Consider the following 19,571-nt stretch of genomic DNA (forward strand, 5'->3'; position numbering starts at 1 on the left):
CGACTGTCCGGCCCCTGAACATTCGTGTTCTGAATTCTGGGTCAATTTCTTCCTCTGGAAGCCTCTCTAAGGGTCTCCTGCTTCTGACTGCATCTCCCTCTGTTCCAGCCTCTGTCTCTGGATCACACTGAAGCTGTGTCCAGCTGCCTGGCACCGCATTTGTTTCCTCTGGTCCGAAATTCTTTTCTGTCTTGGCTGTCTCTACTTGAGATTTCCAATCCCTTTGCCCCTGTACCTCACTCCCCAGCCCGGAACCTGGGTCTGCATCCCATGAGGCCCCTTTTCCCAGTAGGACACCTGGAGGACACTCAGGGCTGAGATGGTGGCAGTGCCTGCTCTGTGGCCCTGGGGAGTACACTTGCTTATGAGCCTGCTGTCCTTGGGATCTGGCCTGGACACACTAGAGGGTGAGTCCCCAGCAACGTCTTTCCAACCCCTTCTGGCTCCCAGAAAACTTCTATGTTGTCTTTGTTTGGTTTGGTTTTTCGAGACAGAGTTTCTCTGTTTAGTCCTGGCTGTCCTAAAACTCACACTGTAGACCAGGCTGGCCTTTAGAGAGCCACCTGCCTCTACTGGGATTAAAGGTATGTGCCACCGCCTCTGGCTTCTATTTAATCCTTATTGGAACTTAAAGACTAGGGCCAGCCCTCAAAAGAACTTTTCACTAGGGAAAAAAATCTTAAATGAAGATTTTCTCTCTTTCTTTTTCAGATTCCTAAGAGTTAAGGAGTTAGAAATTGAATGAACCCATTGCTATTTGTGAAACCGCTATCCCAGGAAAGTCTGAGTTTGAACCAAAGTGAGACTGTGGGAATCAGAAGTCTTCTCTAGGGCACTAAATGATAAGGGGCAGCCTGGGACCAGCAGCTGACACCAGGCCCCATTAAAGCAATTGACCCTTTGTGCTGATAGGAGGCTCCGCTCTGGAGAGGCAGCCCCAGGGCAGGTCCTGAGCTCCAGCGTTGTTAGTCGAGTTCCCCACCCACTGTGGACAGTAGGGCTGCCTGAGAGAGGACTGCCTATCCTCTGTGCCTCAGTGCTGTTCCTCCGACACACACTTCCCACCAAAGGCGTCCAGGAAGTGTTAGTGGACTGTGCAGACCAAACTGTGTTCAGAGGGTTGCCAGGGGCTGCACGGGAAATGGAAGCAACTGAAGAGGAAGGATTAAGTGTACCCCTTCATTCTCTAATCTGCTTTTGTTCTCCACACAGAGAGCTTGGGAACTCAGCACTCTGGGAGTGGGAAGGGTCTTAAGATGCTCTTCTGAGTGGGGCTTCCAAGGGCAAGGCAGGGGTAAGGTGCCCTCTGAAAGGGGCGAGTCACAGGAGATTTGCAATGCATGGTGATCTGCCTGAGCACCCTACCCCTGCCCCTTCTATGCCAGCATACTGCACAGCAGATGCCAGGCAAGAGCACAGTTGTCAAAATAAAGCATACAAATCCTAGGACTTAGTGTTTGGTCAAGGAACACAGCTGCTGTTTCCCAGTGAAGCTCTACCTGGAGCTTGTCCTAAGGAAAGGCAGGGGTTAATCTGAAGAGGTCTTGGATTTGTTTTTCCGATGTCTCACATTAGGGGAGCTCTAGAGAGGCTAAGGCATGATGGGAAGCAGAGTGCCTGAGAGAACCCCCCCACCTGCCTCAAAGAACCTAATTGGCTTTCCTGGAGAGAACAGAAGTGTTTTTCCCCCTTTTTTTTTTGGTGTGTGTGTTTGTATGTGTGTGTATGTGTGTGTACCTGCCTTGCCTAGTGTGTGCACAAGCAAGTGGTTGTGTACATGCACACACATCCAACAGCTGGGCAGTCGAGCAGCAGCCACAGAGAGAAGGTACGGAAGCCAGGCTTTCCAGCCCATTTGTCCTCGACAAGCCCTGAGCCAGGGACAGGGCCAGCCCTGAGCTGGGTACCATGGGAGAGGCAAACTGGACTTAGATCAGCTCGCTGCTGAGCTCCGAAGGACACCAGCCCCCAGGACTGCAGGCCAAAGACCTACGGAGCCTTTCTGGGTTTGAGGCTGGAGAGGTGAATGGGCACCAACTTGTCTACACCCAGAATGTTGGGCTGAGGAAGTAAAATGAGGACCTTTGGCAAGTAGGAACCATGGAGAGTCCCTTCAGAGCAAAAAACAATTTCTTACTGGGGAGCCTGCTCCCTGAGGACAGGGAGAGAAGCTTGTGCTCAGAACTCACTCAGTACTCACTCAGTACACACTCAGTACTCACTCACTCAGTACACACTCAGAACTCATTCACTCAGTACACACTCAATACTCACTCAGTACACACTCAGCACACACTCAGTACTCACTCAGTACACACTCAGCACACACTCAGTACACACTCAGTACACACTCAGCACACACTCAATACTCACTCAGTACACACTCAGCACACACTCAGTACACACTCAGTACTCACTCAGCACACACTCAGCACACACTCAGTACTCAGCACCAATCTTGCATCAGGCACTACATGTGAACCAGTATAAAGTAGTGAATTAAACAAAAATTCCTGCCCTCATGAGGCTTGCAATATGCAAAACCAATGAAGAAATTACATGTAAAAGTTAGTTGGGAGTCACGGGGAACCAAATGTGGTTCACAGACTCAGGAGACAGAGGCGAAGGACAGAGTTCCAGGCTACCAGAAGCTACACAGTAAGATCTCTAAACACATGGGCTGGGGATGTAGCTCAATGGTATGGGGTTTTGCCTAACCAGCACTGACCCCCAGAAAAGAGCAGGGGAGACTGGTTATAAGCAAGATAGTGGGAGGAGCTGATTTTAGGAGCTGGGGGAGCCACAGACACTAAGCCAAAACTCTGACTGGCTTGTTTGGGAGGAGGAAGCTCTTCATTAGAGCCTAGCCTGCTACCCTCCATGCTGTGTCCTTCTACTTGCCAGTGTGGTGCCCCCTCCAGAGCTGCCAGGACAGGGTTCTTGGTCTGCGCTGTTCTCATCTGCCGGCCCACATGTGTCTACAGTGTGCCCTAGCCTGGATATCCGCTCTGAGGTGACCGAGCTTCGTCGGCTGGAGAACTGCAGCGTGGTGGAGGGCCACCTGCAGATCCTTCTCATGTTTGCTGCCACTGGAGAGGACTTCCGAGGCCTCAGCTTCCCGCGCCTTACCCAGGTCACAGACTACCTGCTGTTGTTCCGAGTCTATGGCCTGGAGAGCCTTCGAGACCTCTTCCCTAACCTTGCTGTGATCCGAGGTGCACGCCTCTTCCTGGGCTATGCCCTCGTTATCTTTGAGATGCCGCACCTGCGGGACATTGGGCTGCCATCGCTTGGGGCCGTGCTGCGTGGGGCTGTGCGTGTGGAGAAGAACCAGGAACTCTGCCACCTCTCCACCATTGACTGGGGCCTGTTGCAGCCTGTGCCTGGCACCAACCACATTGTGGGGAATAAGCTGGGCGAGGAGTGTGCTGACGTGTGCCCTGGTGTGCTGGGTGCTGCTGGTGAGCCCTGTGCGAGAACCACCTTCAGTGGACACACTGACTACAGGTGCTGGACCTCCAGTCACTGCCAGAGAGGTGGGCACTTGCACAGAACATGAATGTAGCACAGGGAGATGGCGCTCTTCCACCTTTTGCTATTGTTTGGTTTGTGAGCCAACATATAATGTAGCCCAGGCTGGCCTGAAACTTGACATGTGGCTGAGGTTGGCCTTGAACCCTAATTCTTCTGTCTATTACGTGCTGGGATTACAGATATATGTCTGGCTTGTGGCCACTGTTTTCAAATCATTACCCTTCCTATAGGACAGGTACCCTTATTACCCCATTTTACAGGAAAGAAAAGCGAAGTTCACAGAATTTAAATAATTGGCATGGCATCAGGCAGGCACAGAGTAGGTAAGGAGGGGCTTTGGGAAGAGGGTAGACACAAGTGGACAGAAGTCAGCCCAAGACCTCTGCTCTCTAGCCAAACTCACCTGGCATCCCCACCTCTGTCTCCTCTGGGTGACGATAGGGGGCGAGGAGCCTGCACAGATCAGTGCTCTGCTCCTGGGTATGTGGTCTCAGTCCCATGTCATCAGCGGGTGATGAGGTTTTGAGAACAGAAAGGAGAGGGAAGGGACAGAAAGATTTGGACAAAGTACACCAGCAGAGGCAGAAGGAACGCAGTGGGCAGTGGGGTGAGATCTTCCAGACGCCAGGAGCAGATCTGGAGCCCCTAGCCCAGGGGTCGTTCTCAAAGTCTGCCCCTCACCTCCAGCCTCTGCTCCAGGCAGGAGAATAACAAGAGCCCTGCTGTATCAGCAGTGAGCTGCCTCCCTGTTGGCTGTAAACACAGCTGCTACATGTCCTCTCAATTTGTGTGCCATGTCAACAGGCCCTGGCTGGACCCACCTTGCCCTGGCCTAGCTGATCAGCAGTAGCCAGCTGATTCTCCTTGGCACTATATCAAGTCACCACCGGACAGCCTAGACAGGACAGCAGGCTGCGGAACAGCAACCCTGATGGACAAGGTCGCTGCTCCATCCTGAGTGCTGAGACTTTTTCTTCTTTTTCTTTTTTCTTTTTTTTTCCCTGAGAGAGGGTCTCTCTGTCCAGCTTAAGCTAGACTGGAGCTCACTAGACCAGGCTAGCCTCAAACTCACAGAGATCCAACAGCTTTTGCGTCCCAAGTGCTGGGATTGCAACACAGCCTAGCCTGAGTTCTGATACTCTCAAGGTGGAGGACAGAGAGAGGCCTTCAAGCATCCATGACACAGGAAACAAAGCCAGTAGTGTCACCTGGTGCTGAGGGGGTCACCTCAGGATGGGGTGGGCCAGGGCTGGAAAAGGACATTGTTGAGGGGTTGCCAAGGGGCAGGTAAAGTCTGACAGCCTTCTGCCCACAGTGTGTCCCTGCCCCAGTGGGCTGGCCTGCACAGCCCACGGCGAGTGCTGCCACGATGAATGTCTGGGGGGCTGCAGCCAACCTGAAGACTCTCGAGCCTGTGTGGCTTGTCGCCACCTCTACTTCCAAGGAGCCTGCCTCCGGACCTGCCCTCTGGGCACCTACCAGTATGAATCCTGGCGCTGTGTCACCTCTGAGGTCTGTGCTCATCTGCGTGAGGTGCCTGGCCGCACCGCCACCTTCGGCATCTACCAGGGCAGCTGCCTGGCTCAGTGCCCTCCAGGCTTCACCCGCAACAGCAGCAGGTGAGGGGGACACCCTTGGGGCTGTCGGGAGGCCTGAGCAGTTCCGTCACCCGCAACTTAGGCTATCTGCTTGTCCTGCCAGCATTTTCTGCCACAAGTGCGAGGGGCTGTGCCCCAAAGAGTGCAAAGTTGGCACAAAGACCATCGACTCTGTCCAGGCCACACAGGACCTGGTGGGCTGCACCCACGTGGAAGGAAGCCTCATCCTCAACCTTCGCCAAGGCTGTCAGTACTCTTCCTGCCACACCCTCCCTCCTAACTGCAGCCCATGCATGGCTTCCCTCATCCAGGGTCCTCTGCCTCTGTCCCTCCAGTTCCCTACCCTTCCCCGACCCTACTCCAGTCCTATCTTCCTCATCCTCAGACAACCTGGAACCCGAGCTTCAACACAACCTGGGGCTGGTGGAGACCATCACCGGCTTCCTCAAAATCAAGCACTCTTTCGCACTCGTGTCCCTGGGCTTTTTCAAGAACCTCAAACTAATCCGGGGAGATTCCATGGTGGATGGGTAAGGGGTCAGAAATCAGCCTGACCAGCCCCCTTTTCCTCCGCCTTCTTGGGGCACCAGTGAAGAGAATGGGTTCTGAAATGAGTTTGCTAGTTACTAGCTGTGTGAGTGTGGGGCGGCTACTTGCCTTCTCTGGTCCTCGGGTTTCCCCTCTGTAAAATGAAGCTTGAGCTCTAGGATTGTGATAGCTACGCACGCTGCTGTGTGTGACATGCTTTAAACAGTGACCGGAATGCAGTATATGCAACATTGGTTCTATGCTCTTCCATAACAACGGGCCATGATCGAAACACCTGGTCGGTTTGGTTGCTGAGTGAACCTGACTGGGTGTAAAATCATTCTTACCACCTAGGAACCAAGACCTGATCACAAAGTAGTCAGTAGTTTTCAAAATAAAAAGAAGTTTATCTGGGCGGTGGTGGTGCACAACTTTAATCCCAGCACTCGGGAGGCGGAGGCAGGGGGATCTCTGTGAGTTCCAGGACAGGCTCCAAAGTTTCAGAGAAACCCTGTCACAAAAACAAAAAACAAACAAAAAAACAAAAAACAAAAACAAAACAAAAAAAAAACAAGGAAGAAGAAGAAGTTTAAATTGTCACCCTGTGGCTTCTTCTGTCTCCTCACATATGATCATGTCCCAATAGGGGTACCTGTAGCCAAGCTGGCCGGCCAGGCATAGCTCCTGTGTCCCCACCGCCAGTGGTATGAAGGAGGAGAGGGACATAATGCTGACCCTTCATTAACGAGGTCGGCAGAGGGGGCGGGGAATTTCAGGATGTCACATTCCTAGTCAGTGGCACAGAGAGGGTGTTCCTGAATACCTCGTGGATGTGAATGGACCGCAGATTACTCCTGTGCCCAGTGAAGCTTTTGCAGGGGAACCCATGAGCCAGCTCCTCTCCTGCCCCAACCCCTGCCACATTGCAGAGCAAGGCACCTGGCTTTCTCCAGGAACTACACACTCTACGTGTTGGACAACCAGAACCTGCAACAGCTGGGGTCCTGGGTGACTGTGGGGCTCACCATTCCTGTGGGTAAAATGTACTTCGCCTTCAACCCACGCCTCTGCATGGAGCACATATACCAACTGGAGGAGGTGACGGGGACCAGAGGACGGCAGAGCAAAGCTGAGATCAATCCCCGCACCAACGGAGATCGCGCTGCCTGTAAAGACCTGCCCAACCCCAGGAGTCCAAGCAGGGCAACACGCACGCACACGTGGGGGTGGGGGGGGTCACCCAAGGGGATGAGAAGCCGTGGGGTCATTGTCAGTCTGCACAAGCCTGTGACGGGTGTGCGGAGAGAATGCTTTCCTTTTGCCCTCCCCAGGCCAGACTCGCACTCTGCGCTTCGTGTTCAACCTGACTGAGGCAGACCGCATCTTGCTGCGCTGGGAGCGCTATGAACCCCTGGAGGCCCGGGACCTGCTCAGTTTCATCGTCTATTACAAGGAGTCGTGAGTAGAGAGTGGTGCCAGACGGAGGACCTTAACCCCACCCCACTTTGAGACAGGGCCTTACTATGTAAATCAGCGTCCGACTCTCAAAAGATTCCTGTGCCTGAATCCCAGCCTCCAAGAACGCTGAGATTCCATGCCTGTGCTCTATGCAGAGTCCAATTATTTTCAAAACCAAAGGAGGTGAGGGCATGTCCCGGCTGGGCTATCGAGAGCCTGAAGGCTAGGACCCACAGTCACATACTGCCTGGATCTGTCTCACCTTCTTGGTCCTCCATGCCTCAGTTTCCCCTCACCAAGTGAAACGAAGAGGACAGCCAGGATTTCTGAGAGCCCAGATCATTTTGCTAGAACAATGTGGCTAATTGAGCTTCAATTCACTGTGCTAAAGTTCTCTGCTGACCACATCCTTTTGCCCAGCAGCGGTTTGGGAAGTACCTACTAATCTGGCCACTTTTAGGAACGTTTCTTACCAGCATTTCATTAAAGCCTGAGGAGGGAGAAGAGCAGGAACCGACCTTTCTCCTTCCCTTCCTTCCACCTTTCCTTCTTTTCTTTCCTTCCTTCTTCCCTTCCTTCCACCTTTCCTTCTTTTCTTTCCTTCCTTCTTCCCTTCCTTCCACCTTTCCTCCTTTTCTTCCTCTCTCTCTCCCTCCCTCCCTCCCTCCCTCCTCCTCCTTCTCCCCCCCTCTCTCTCTCCCTCCCTCTGTCTCTCAAAATAAGACATTGTCTCATGATGTAGCCCTGGCTGTCCAGAACTCTCTGTAGACCAGGCTGGCCTCAAATTCACAGAGATCCACCTGCCTCTGCCTCCAAGTGCTAGGATTAAAGGTGTGCGCCACCACTGCCCAGCGCTTTCTTCTTCTTAAGTAGGTCTTATATATCCTGGCTGCCCTCAAACTTTTTGAACTTACCCTCTTGCTTTCAACCCCAAAGTGCTAGATTACAGAAGTTCATACCATAACCCGTTTATGTGATTCTGAGAGTCAAATTCCAGGCAATGTGCATGCTAATCAAATATTATACCAACTAAGCTACACTCCAGCCTGAAATGGGCTGTTTCTTTGGAGAGAGTGGACTGCCATTAGCAAGAGAGGTACCACAAGGAGGACTTCTAAAACAAGTGCCAATGACAGGTGTCCAAGCCAAGCCTTTAGCACATGAACAACATGAAGGAGGCTAAAGCAAGCGAATCCTAAATTCAAGGCCTGCATGGTCTGCCTAGTGAGATCCTGTCTCAAAATGAACAGTAGATGGACCGAATGTGGAGCTCAGGGGCAGGATGCTTGCCTAGCATGAGAGGCCCCGGTTCCACCCCCAGAACCAGGGCAAGAGCGGGAACAAGCTCAAGAGATTTCCTTATAAGAGAGAAATGGATTGTTGATGATCAGGAGCAGGGAATAAGAAGTTCTTTCCACCAGGTGATAGTGGCACACACCTTTAATCCCAGCACTCAGGAGGCAGAGGCAGGTGGATGTCTGTGAGTTCGAGGCCAGCTAGCCTGGTCTACAGAGTGAGCTCCAGGACAGGCTCCAAAGCAAGGAAGAAGAAGGAGGAGGAGGAGAAGGAGAAGTGCTCTCCTTGGTAGACAGGTCTGGACCATCCAAACTGGAGGTGGTTCCTGCAAATTAGAATTGAAAGGCCTTATTGCAGCAGCACCTCAGGGCCTCTCTTGAAACAAGTAGGGAGCCCATGGAAGCAGGGTGCTCAACTGGCCCAGACTCCCCTTTAGCTCAATGGCAGGAGAATATCTAATATGGGGAGAATGGAGAGTGTGTCAAATACGAATCCCGGCTCCACCTAACAATCTGAGTTGGTTAATATCAGGCAAGGCCTATGAACTGCATTCCTAACAAGCTCCTAATTGATGCTGAGACTGATGGCTCATAGGACACACCTCAAGGAGTTATTGACATGGGCAGCAGTGTAAATACCTCCCTAGCTACACTCAAGCAGCTCACAACCTACACATCTACGCGCTGAGGCAAAGCATCTTAGGGTTCCTGAGGAACCACCACTTTATCGTATGTCTGTTGTGTGTGCCCTCCAGTTTTGACAGACACCTACTCAGTGCGTCATATCTCACAAGGCATCTGCCCTCATGATGCCCACTCTGTAACCCCCATACCAGCTCCTGGGCCATCCTGCTTCTGAGTTCCAGCAAGAACAGGCACTTGGAGCTGGGCCTCAAGCCTCTCCTCGTCTCACTCAACCTACCTCATATCTGTCTTTGGGGCCAGAGAGAGGCTCAGTGGGTAAGGTGGTTTGTGCTGCCCAAGGTGAGGAACTTGCAGTCAGACCCCCGAACTCACAGAAAAGCCAGGTGTGGCAGTATGCATCTATAACGCCAGTGCTGGAGGGCAGAGATGGTGAGCCTGCAGGCTCGCTGGACAGGCACCTGAGCAGAAAGAGAAAGCCCCAGGTTCAGCGAGAGAACTGATCTCAAAACAGAGAAAGTGATTGAGGGAGACACTTCAACATCGACCTCTGGTCTCCACACACCTGAACCAGCACACCACTGAAGGGCATCCCCACCTATACACTATCACATACACACACACACACACACACACACACCTGCACCAGTGAGGGCATCCCCACCTATACACCATCACACACACATACACACACACACACACACACACACACACACACACCTGCACCAGTGAGGGCATCCCCACCTATACACCATCACACACACATACACACACACACACACACACACACACCTGCACCAGTAACACACACACACACACACCTGCACCAGTAAGGGCATCCCCACCTATACGCCTTCTCTCTCTCTCTCTCTCTCTCTCTCTCTCTCTCTCTCTCTCTCTCTCTCTCTCTCTCTCTCTCTCCCTCCCTCCCTCTCTCCCTCCCTCTCTCCCTCCCCCCCCCTCTCTCTCTCTCTCACACACACACACACATACTCACACACACACTTTTTGTCCCTGGCTCAGCATAATTTCACCCCTCTGCCTACCATCAAATAATCATATCATGAGCATGGATGTGATGCCCTTACAGTACCCAAAACCTTATTTTCTCTGGTTAGAAGCTAGCTCTCCTTGTATCCTTAAAGCCTGTGGTATCTCTGCATGGCCTGCCTCCAGTCTAATGCCCAAAGTCTGCCTCACTTATTCCCTTGAGGCGGTGGTTGTTGGGTTTGGGGATCTACTTTAAAGACATGAGAGCTGGCCTGGTGTGGTGGTACACATTTTTAATCCCAGCACTCAGGAGGCAGAGACAGGTGAATCTCTGTGAATTTGAGGCCAGCCTAGTCTACATAGGGAGTTCTTGGACAGCATGAAAACTAGGAACCCACCTCTAGAAAGGTGTTTATGGAAACACAAATACATGTAGAACCATGCCCATAGTCTGGAAGGTTCATAGACTTACAAAATCCATGCAGGGAGTTTGACTAAGACACTCTACCTACTGGGAGTGGTGGTGCAAGCCTATAATCATGGTGAACACTCAGGAGCCAAAGACAAAAGACAGCAGGTTCAAGACTAGGCTGGGCTACTTGGAAATACACTCGAGAACAGAACAAAACAGAAGAGAGGATTATTCTGCCCTCAGCAAGAGAGTGCTCTCTTGGTCCTAGCTCCAGAGAATGAGAATGATTCTCTTGGTCCTAGAGATGAGAATGATCTGCTTCTTTGCCCATACCCACTTTCTAGGTTTTGTTTGAATACAGTGCAAACCTTTTCCTTCTTTCCTTCCTTCCTTCCTTCCTTCCTTCCTTCCTTCCTTTCTTTCTTTCTTTTTCTGGCTATTCTCATTAGGACAAAAACTCAATAATTCCTACTAAGGATGAGGGATATTTTATTATAATTTGTGATGTGTGGCAGGATCATAAGCCCCACAGGATGGGTGAATTGGCAGAAATTACAGCTGTGCTCACATGCAAAGTAGGGAAAGGGCTATGGCCATCCAGCATAGTGGGAGGAGGTGTTAGAGCTCGGATATGGGCCTGAGCCATACCCCAACACTGGGGATGGTGTATTCAGCCCATTCCAGAACGCCACAGAACACGTGGGTCCAGATGCGTGTGGAACCCAGAGCTGGAACCTGTTGGATGTGGAACTACCCCTCAGCCGTACCCAGGAGCCAGGGGTGACCCTAGCGCCCCTTAAGCCCTGGACACAGTACGCTGTGTTTGTACGAGCCATCACACTGACCACTGCGGAGGACAGCCCGCATCAAGGAGCCCAGAGCCCCATCGTCTACCTTCGAACTTTGCCTGCCGGTGAGCTGAGGGCTCCAGAATGAGATGCTTGAATCCTAGGGAGGAAGATAGAGGCACACGGGTGGGCGCCAGACACAGATGGGCTGGGGAACCCCACAGGAACTACCAAGAATCAGGGTATCTGTGCTTGGGTGAGGCTGGGTTGGACTTGAGATCGCGAAGTGAACTCAAACGCCTGTGAAGGATTTGGAGAACTAAATCCTGAATCCTGCTCCTCTGTATAACAATGTTGCCTCCCCTGGTTGGGGCCAGGGCTCAGTTAGGAGAGTGCTTGCCTGTCATGAATGAAGTTTCATCCATCCTATTTTCTGAAACAGAGAAAGGACAGAATGATTTCTAGGGAAGGAGGGCTGAAAGTCATAGATCCCTCTGGAAGAGGATGGATCCCGAGAGAGGGGCTCATTATCACACAGTGATAAGGGACCCCACTCTGAGCGTCACCCTCTTCACAATCATAGCCCCCACGGTGCCCCAAGATGTCATCTCCACGTCCAAATCCTCTTCACACCTTCTGGTGCGCTGGAAGCCGCCGGTCCAGCGCAATGGAAATATCACCTACTACCTGGTGCTGTGGCAGCGCCTAGCAGAGGACGGTGACCTCTACATCAATGACTACTGCCACCGCGGTGCGCTGGGGGTGCCTCAGACCGGGGATGCTCAGTGGCGGGTGGACCACTGACCTGAGTTCTCTCTTCTGCACTGTGGCCACAGGTCTACGGCTGCCCACCAGCAGCCACGATGCACGCTTCGATCGCGAAGACCCGGCGCTGGAGGCTGAGCCTGAGCAAGGCTGTTGTCCCTGCCAACACTCACCTCCTGGGCAGACGCTGCCCGCACTGGAGACACAAGAGGTCACGTTCCAGAAAAAGTTTGAAAACTTCTTACATCATGCAATCACCATCCCGAAGTGAGACCCGGTTGGGAGGACCAGAGGGGTGGTACTTGGAGAGGGTGGGACTTGGTGGGAGGGGCCTATTACAATGCGGGCCTGGCCTTGGTAAGGGTGGATTTGGAGGCGGGGCACAGCTGCAGAGCTCACCGGAGCTGAGAGGTGCCCTGGCTTCCCCAGGTCCCCTTGGAAAGTAACATCCATTAACAAGAGCCCCCAAAGGTGAGCTGAGACAGAAGCGGGAGGAGGGAGGGGGAGGGAGGAGGGGCTCTGGGAACAGGCCTTTTGGCTCTGACCCATCCCATTTCCAGGGACTTAGAGAGGCACCGCCGGGAAGCTGGGCCTCTTAGACTAGGGACCAACAATTCGGATTTTGAGATTCAAGAGGACAAGGTTCCACGGGAGCGAGCGGTGCTGAGCGGCTTGAGGCACTTCACGGAATACAGGATTGACATCCACGCCTGCAACCACGCGGCACACACTGTGGGCTGCAGTGCCGCCACGTTCGTCTTTGCTCGCACCATGCCACATAGTAGGTGTCCTCTCACAGCTTGCATCCCCACTACTGACTCCAAGAACTGCCCAGTCAGTGCTCTGTAAGCAGCAGCTTTGCCCTCCCTAACCTTAGAGCCGCACTCTGTTCGCCCTTCTCAGTTCCCACGATTGTGGAACTTCTCCAAACTCCCCCATTGGGTCCAGTTTAGCCAGGGTTTGAAAGTGAGCAAGAAGAACTGCTTGTGGCCTATTTGCCAGATGCCCCTCCTGCAGGAGAAGCGGATGACATCCCAGGGAAGGTGGCCTGGAAAGCAGCTGGCAGGAGCAGTGTCATCTTGCATTGGCTTGAACCACCTGACCCCAATGGGCTCATCCTCAAGTATGAAATCAAGTACCGCCGCCTGGGAGAGGTATGTACCCAGGACCCCTACCCCAGTCTGCACCAGGCAGAGGTATGTACCCAGGACCCCCATCCCAGTCTGCACCTGGGAGAGGTTTGTACCCAGGACCCCCATCCCAGTCTGCACCTGGGAGAGGTATGTACCCAGGACCCCTACCCCAGTCTGGGTCTGCACCTCCACCCACTTCGCAGCCTGCTGTCTGTTCCACCTGCAGGAGGCCACAGTGCTCTGTGTGTCTCGGCTTCGATATGCCAAAGTTGGTGGGGTACAGCTGGCTCTGCTGCCCCCTGGGAACTACTCTGCTAGAGTCCGGGCCACCTCACTGGCTGGCAATGGCTCCTGGACGGACGGTGTTGCCTTCTACATCACTGGTCCAGGTAAGGCAGACTTGCTCCCCAATCTGCCCAGCTGCTCTGTCAGGCTGGCCCATCACCATTCTCCGGTGTTGCCAGAGAAGCAGTTTCCACTCTAACGTGTCGATCCCCCCACTTCCACCACCAGAGGAAGAGGATGCTGGGGGACTGCGCATCCTCCTCACTGTCACCCCTGTGGGGTTCATGCTGCTCATCATGGTTGCTGCCCTCGGCTTCTTCTACAACAAGAGGAGGTGATGACAAGTTCCACACATTTCCTTCCTCTTCTTGCCCCTCGCCATCTCCCAGGGCTAGGGACAGCACACTCAGAGGGTAATAGTTTAGACAACAGAAAGGACTTCCTTAAAGTCAATAACTCTTTCCCTGGAAGGCATAGAGGAGACACACCTCTTAGCTAAGATGGTAATTCATCTGTGTTAACCTGGAAATGCTTTGTCTCCTGAGAAACACCGCGGTGTGTGTGGGCACGTGAGGACTACTGATCACCATACCATTAGCTCAAGCTGAGAAAAAAATGAAGTTGATTCTGCTGAGACAAGAGGAAACCACCCTAGGATGTACCTGTCTAGATGTCATCAAGCCCCTCTGGGCCCACTGAGAGAGGAAACCCTCATCTACCCGTGACTCCATCTACACTCGGCCTATCTGACCCCAGGACTAGGACCATGGGCAGCTTGGAAATGTTTGGGACTCCCCAGAGGTCACCCTAACCAGAGCAAGTGTAGTCCCCATAATCCTGGTGTGTTCATTTTTCTTCTTGATCTATTGCAGAAACAGCACACTGTACACGTCTGTGAACCCAGAGTATTTCAGTGCTTCCCACAGTAAGTCCAGGGCACAGGTGGCATGGGAAAGAGGGCAGGAGTGAAAGAGCAGAGTTCCAGGATCTTCTTGGGAAAGGTGGCTTTGAGAACAGAGCACTTCAGAAAAGAAGTCTTCAAAAAGGCATCTGAAATGTCGTTGTAGCCTTTGATGGTCTGGGATGATGGCTTGGAAGGTGACTCAGTTGGGAAAGGTACCCACTCTGCAAGCATCAGTTTGAATGCCCAGCACGCACATAAAAGGCTTGGCATCGCTTGTGTGCCTGCAACTCCAGCACTGAGCCCCCCAGAACTTGTCATGTGCTCCCAAAGCCTAGTCAAAGCATGGAGCTTCCAAGTCCATGGGAGACCCTGTAGCAATGCAATAACTCAGAAGGCACACCTGCACACCCATGCACATCACACACACACACACACACACACACACAAAGAACAACTGAGAGCTGAAGAGGTGATTCACCATTAAAATGTTTGCCACAGCCGGGCGGTGGTGGCGCACGCCTTTAATCCCAGCACTAGGGAGGCAGAGGCAGGCGGATCTCTGTGAGTTCGAGGCCAGCCTGGTCTACAAGAGCTAGTTCCAGGAAAGGCTCTAAAAAAAGCTGCAGAGAAACCCTGTCTTGAAAAACCAAAAAGAAAAAAAAAATGTTTGCCACAAAAGTTTAGAACACCAGCTACTTTTGCAGAGAACCTGGGTTCTATTCCCAGCACTCACAGGGAGGCTCACAGCTGTCCGCAATTCTGGTTCCAAAGATCTTGTGCCTTCTGGCCTTCAAGGGCACCAGGCACACATGCGGGCAAAACAACCAGACACTTAGACATAAAGTGCAAAAATATAATAATTAAATTGTTCTCTGCACAAGGGTGAGGACTCCAGTTCAGACTGTTTGGATCCCCAGAAATCTTCCTAGATGCTACATGGGCATAGTGACCCACAGGTAATTCCAGCCTCAGAAGGTGAAGATCAGGATCCCCAGAGCAAACTGGCGTATTGGTGAGCTCTGATTTTGATTAAGAGCCCCTGCCTCAGTGAACAAGGTGGAAGAACAATTAACAGTGATTTCTGACATCAACCTGCAGCCTCCACATGCATGTTTATGCATCACACACACACACACACACACACATCGTGCACACATGAGAAAAGAATGACAGTCTTAATCTGAAAATAGCAGTCCACTGTTTTCTGTACTGAGGAAGCCAGCATAAACTGACTGATGCCTTTATCTGGCTCTGTAGTTACCTACGTACTGAAGCTGTGTGACCTTTAGAACAGTATTTTTTTCACATTAAAGTTCAATAATAGCTTTAAGGGGGAGGAATGAAGAGGCAGGGGAAGGCATGGCGGAGAGAGGCACTCTTGCCTCTGACACATATCTCTGCTCAGTGTATGTCCCTGATGAGTGGGAGGTGCCTCGGGAGCAAATATCCATAATCCGGGAGCTGGGCCAAGGCTCTTTTGGGATGGTCTATGAGGGACTGGCACAAGGGCTTGAGGCTGGAGAGGCATCTACACCTGTAGCCCTGAAGACAGTTAATGAGCTGGCCAGCGCGCGGGAGCGAATTGAATTCCTCAAGGAAGCTTCCGTCATGAAGGCATTCAAGTGTCATCACGTGGTAAGATCATGCCAAGGGTAAAGGCTCTGTGGTAGAAAGCAAAGAGTCTGAAATGAGGTCCAGGCTGGACTGTAGGGAAAACCCTATAGGAGCAGAGTCTAGTGCTGTGATCAGTCAAGGTCGGGGTACAGTATTAGGTTTCCAGGGCGTTAATGGGGTCTTGAGTGGGACCAACTTCATGATTATGATGATAATCAGATATGATTGGGGTTAAGGGTTGAAGTCAGAGTCACTGTTAGGTCAGGATTATGACTGCAGTCGTGGCAGGGTGGGGGTTAGGAGAGGCATCTGAGTCAGGGTATAATCACAGAAGGTCGAGGTTTTGGCCACGTGGATCCAAGAGAGACCTACAACCAAGATCTTTGTCATCCCAGGTTCGTCTGCTGGGTGTGGTGTCTCAGGGCCAGCCAACTTTGGTCATCATGGAGTTAATGAACCGTGGGGACCTCAAGAGCCATCTCCGATCTCTGAGACCTGAGGCAGAGGTTGGAACAGGGAAGATCCTGAGCCATATGAGGCTAGGGAATTGAGAAGCTGGGCATAGTGTTGGTGAGAGGCCGTCCTTCACCAGCCCCTCTCTTGCCTGTAGAACAACCCTGGCCTTCCACAGCCAGAACTCAGCGACATGATGCAGATGGCAGGCGAGATTGCGGATGGCATGGCCTACCTTGCTGCCAACAAGTTTGTGCACCGGGACCTGGCAGCCCGCAACTGTATGGTGTCCCAGGATTTCACCGTCAAGATTGGTGGTACAGTGGGGTACCGGGTGGATAAGGGAGGCCTGAAGGTAGAGCTGGTCCCCTAAGCTAGCCATAGGAGACCAGGCCTGGCTCGAAGCTTGATGGGCAAGTCTCCCGGTCCCCCACCCCAGCTCAGTCTCCATGTCCAAGAGCAGGGATGACCTCCGGATCCTCTGACGTCACACCTTCCAGGATGCTTGGGAGAGAAGTTTGAGGACTGTCTTCCAGGAGAACTGGTGATGACTCCCGTGCCCCTAAACTCTTACTTTCCAGACTTTGGCATGACCCGGGATGTGTATGAGACAGACTATTACCGCAAAGGTGGAAAGGGACTATTGCCTGTGCGCTGGATGGCCCCCGAGTCCCTCAAAGATGGAATCTTCACCACTCATTCGGATGTCTGGTAGGGCCCGGCAGGAGCAGAGGGTCCAAGGGTGTGCAGGCAGCATCTCGGAAGGGTCTGGGACACTTCCTCACTAGGGGTGCTGAGCAACTGGAGGGGTGCTGATTCGGGCTGTTCTTTGTGTTCTCCAGGTCCTTTGGTGTCGTGCTCTGGGAGATTGTGACCTTGGCTGAACAACCATACCAGGGTCTATCAAATGAGCAGGTGCTCAAATTTGTCATGGATGGTGGGGTACTGGAGGACCTGGAGGACTGTCCGCTTCAGCTGTGAGTGTTCCCGCGGCCCCTTCTGTCCTGTTCGTCATCCTTGACTCCCCAGCTCTTCCAAAGCTTCTGACCCCCAGCTCTTTTGTTCATTTATTTGCTTTGTTTTTGTGTTTGGTAGACCAGGCTGGCCTCAAACTCACAGAGATCCTCCTGCCTCTGCCTCCTGAGTGCTAGGATTAAAAGCATGTACCCCCACTGCCCAGCTACTCCCAGATCTTAACTCACCTACATTCCTCACTTATTCCCCTCTGATCCCTTCCTTCCACCAACTGATACTCCCAGTGTGGGAGGCACTGTGCATCTGGGCTCCCTCTAACCCCACCTCACCCTCCCCAGACAGGAGCTGATGAGACTCTGCTGGCAGCCTAGTCCACGCCTGCGTCCGACTTTCCTCCACATCTTGGATCGCATACAGAATGAGCTTCGGCCCTCTTTCCGGCTCTGTTCCTTCTACTACAGCCCAGAATGCCAGCGGGGCCAGGCCTCCTTGCTGCCTACTGAGACAGAGCCTGACTCCCCCCCAAATTCAAATGGAGCTTCAGACTACAGGCCCCCAAATAGGGACCCAGGACACTGAGGGTCACCCATTCTCCAGCTGGCAGAAGGCAGAACCCAATCCTTATGTCTATATGTTCACCTCTCATCCTGAGTCTCCCTCAGGCAGGTCAGGAGTTAGCCCGGCACTAGCAGAAAACAGGAGCCAGAAGGGGAGGCATCTGACCAGACTCAGAGTTAGACTGTGGGAAGCATGAGTGGTCATAACTGGAGGGACTCAGACCACAGGACAGGAGTGTCCTCCCTCCATGTGAGGCAGAATCCAGAGGCAAGCCGGGAGATCTCGCTACTGACTTTGGGGCCTGCCCCTTCTTTTCCCTGTGTTCCTCTCCTGCCCTCTGCCCCACATACCAGGACAGGGCAGGAACCCTAGGCCACTGAGCAAGTGGGTTCCCACAAGCCCTCACTTATCTTTCCCTGCTCTGCCCAGGGACCCAAGCTTGGTGCTCCCCCTATTTTGCCTCAAGGGTACCCCTTGATGCAGTCTCCCCCTTTCTAGTTGTTTGCTGGATTCCTAGGCCTGGATGCTCAGGCTGGGAGAGCCTCACCTTCCTCCCTCCCATCTTCCACCCCAGCCTCTCCAGAAAAGGCTGAAAAAGACACAATAAATACTGAGGTCTGTTTGTACTCTGGTCCCAGCAACAATTACCTCTCCAGCTACAGTCTTGACTCTGGAGAGACTTCCTCTGTTCTTCCCAGGGCAGCAATAGAAGATAAATATACTGCTATGAAACATTACCTCCACAAGGACCCCAGCAGCCAGGAGCCACAACAGTGACACAGAACAATTTTGTCATTGTGGCATTCTCATGGCCAGAAGAGGCTGTGTCAGGCCTCTCAGCAGAGCCAACCAATCCTCTCCCCCTATCTACATCTTGTCCATCGCTGTATCTCACCAATGGACAAGCTTCCAGAAGCTCACAGGACAGATTCTGAGTGACCAGAACATGGAGTGGGAGAGGGGCCCTGATGACAGTGCCTGTCCCTACTAGTGCCCTAGCCAAGGCAGGGGACACACACCAGAGCAGGCTCTGTGTCAGGCCCCGTGTGGCTATTCTAGGAGACCAGAATGTTGGTTCTGTCCTGTATGCCTTTGAAGGGTGCTAAGCTGCACAGGGAGTCAGTCCAGGCTTTTAGGTCAAACTCTGCACCATACCCCATCCACTGAGCAGGCTTGCACCTAGGGAAGTCCTGCAGCCCCTAGGGAAGCCACAGAACCATCAAGACAGAACCTGAGTAGGGCAGGTGATGAGCTTTGTGAGGCCATATCCGGTTATCCTGTTTCCCTGAGACTCAGATCCCTGAGGGAAGGCGTCTTGACTCCCAAACCTTACCTAGCATTGTGACTGAAGCAACACTGACGCCTAATGGTTGCTACCAGAACTGCATCTATCTGGGTTATACAGTGAGCTCTGGTTCAACCTGAGCTACAGAGCAAGCCTGTCTTACAAGCAAGGAAACAAACAAGTAAATAGCCAACCAACCTGGACCTGGAACCTGGACACTCACACAGCATGCAGGTACATAGCAGGTCCATCAGCCCCGCCATCCCAAGCTCTCAACCTCCTGTGCTGGACAACAGATGCTCAGGATGCCAAGGCAACCTGGAAAGGTGGAGAGGGGAAAAAAGGATGGTGATC

General features: G+C 52.6%; 1 protein-coding gene across 1 annotated transcript; it reads left to right on the forward strand.

Moving 5' to 3' along the window:
• The first annotated feature begins 319 nt into the window (after window positions 1-319).
• Window positions 320-17,953, forward strand: Insrr (insulin receptor related receptor). Its single transcript, XM_038311618.1, has 22 exons — window positions 320-407; window positions 2,985-3,536; window positions 4,850-5,153; window positions 5,236-5,378; window positions 5,518-5,662; window positions 6,614-6,828; window positions 6,992-7,118; window positions 11,132-11,370; window positions 11,829-11,996; window positions 12,082-12,277; window positions 12,440-12,481; window positions 12,571-12,791; window positions 13,028-13,164; window positions 13,370-13,532; window positions 13,657-13,762; window positions 14,301-14,353; window positions 15,738-15,967; window positions 16,342-16,452; window positions 16,557-16,716; window positions 16,981-17,110; window positions 17,242-17,376; window positions 17,713-17,953. Exons 1-22 carry the CDS (start codon window positions 320-322, stop codon window positions 17,951-17,953), a joined length of 3,906 nt encoding a protein of 1,301 aa, XP_038167546.1.
• Window positions 17,954-19,571: the final 1,618 nt, after the last annotated feature.

This window comes from Arvicola amphibius, chromosome 14, assembly GCF_903992535.2.
Source record: "Arvicola amphibius chromosome 14, mArvAmp1.2, whole genome shotgun sequence".
Taxonomy (NCBI): Eukaryota; Metazoa; Chordata; class Mammalia; order Rodentia; family Cricetidae; genus Arvicola; species Arvicola amphibius.

Bases quoted from the DNA above. Each gene is read 5' to 3' on its own strand.
- Insrr (XM_038311618.1), top strand. From the start codon at position 320: ATGGTGGCAGTGCCTGCTCTGTGGCCCTGGGGAGTACACTTGCTTATG. The intron at 408-2,984 runs GTGAGTCCCCAG...ATGTGTCTACAG, and splicing joins TGGCCTGGACACACTAGAGG to TGTGCCCTAGCCTGGATATC. The intron at 11,997-12,081 runs GTGCGCTGGGGG...CTGTGGCCACAG, and splicing joins CAATGACTACTGCCACCGCG to GTCTACGGCTGCCCACCAGC.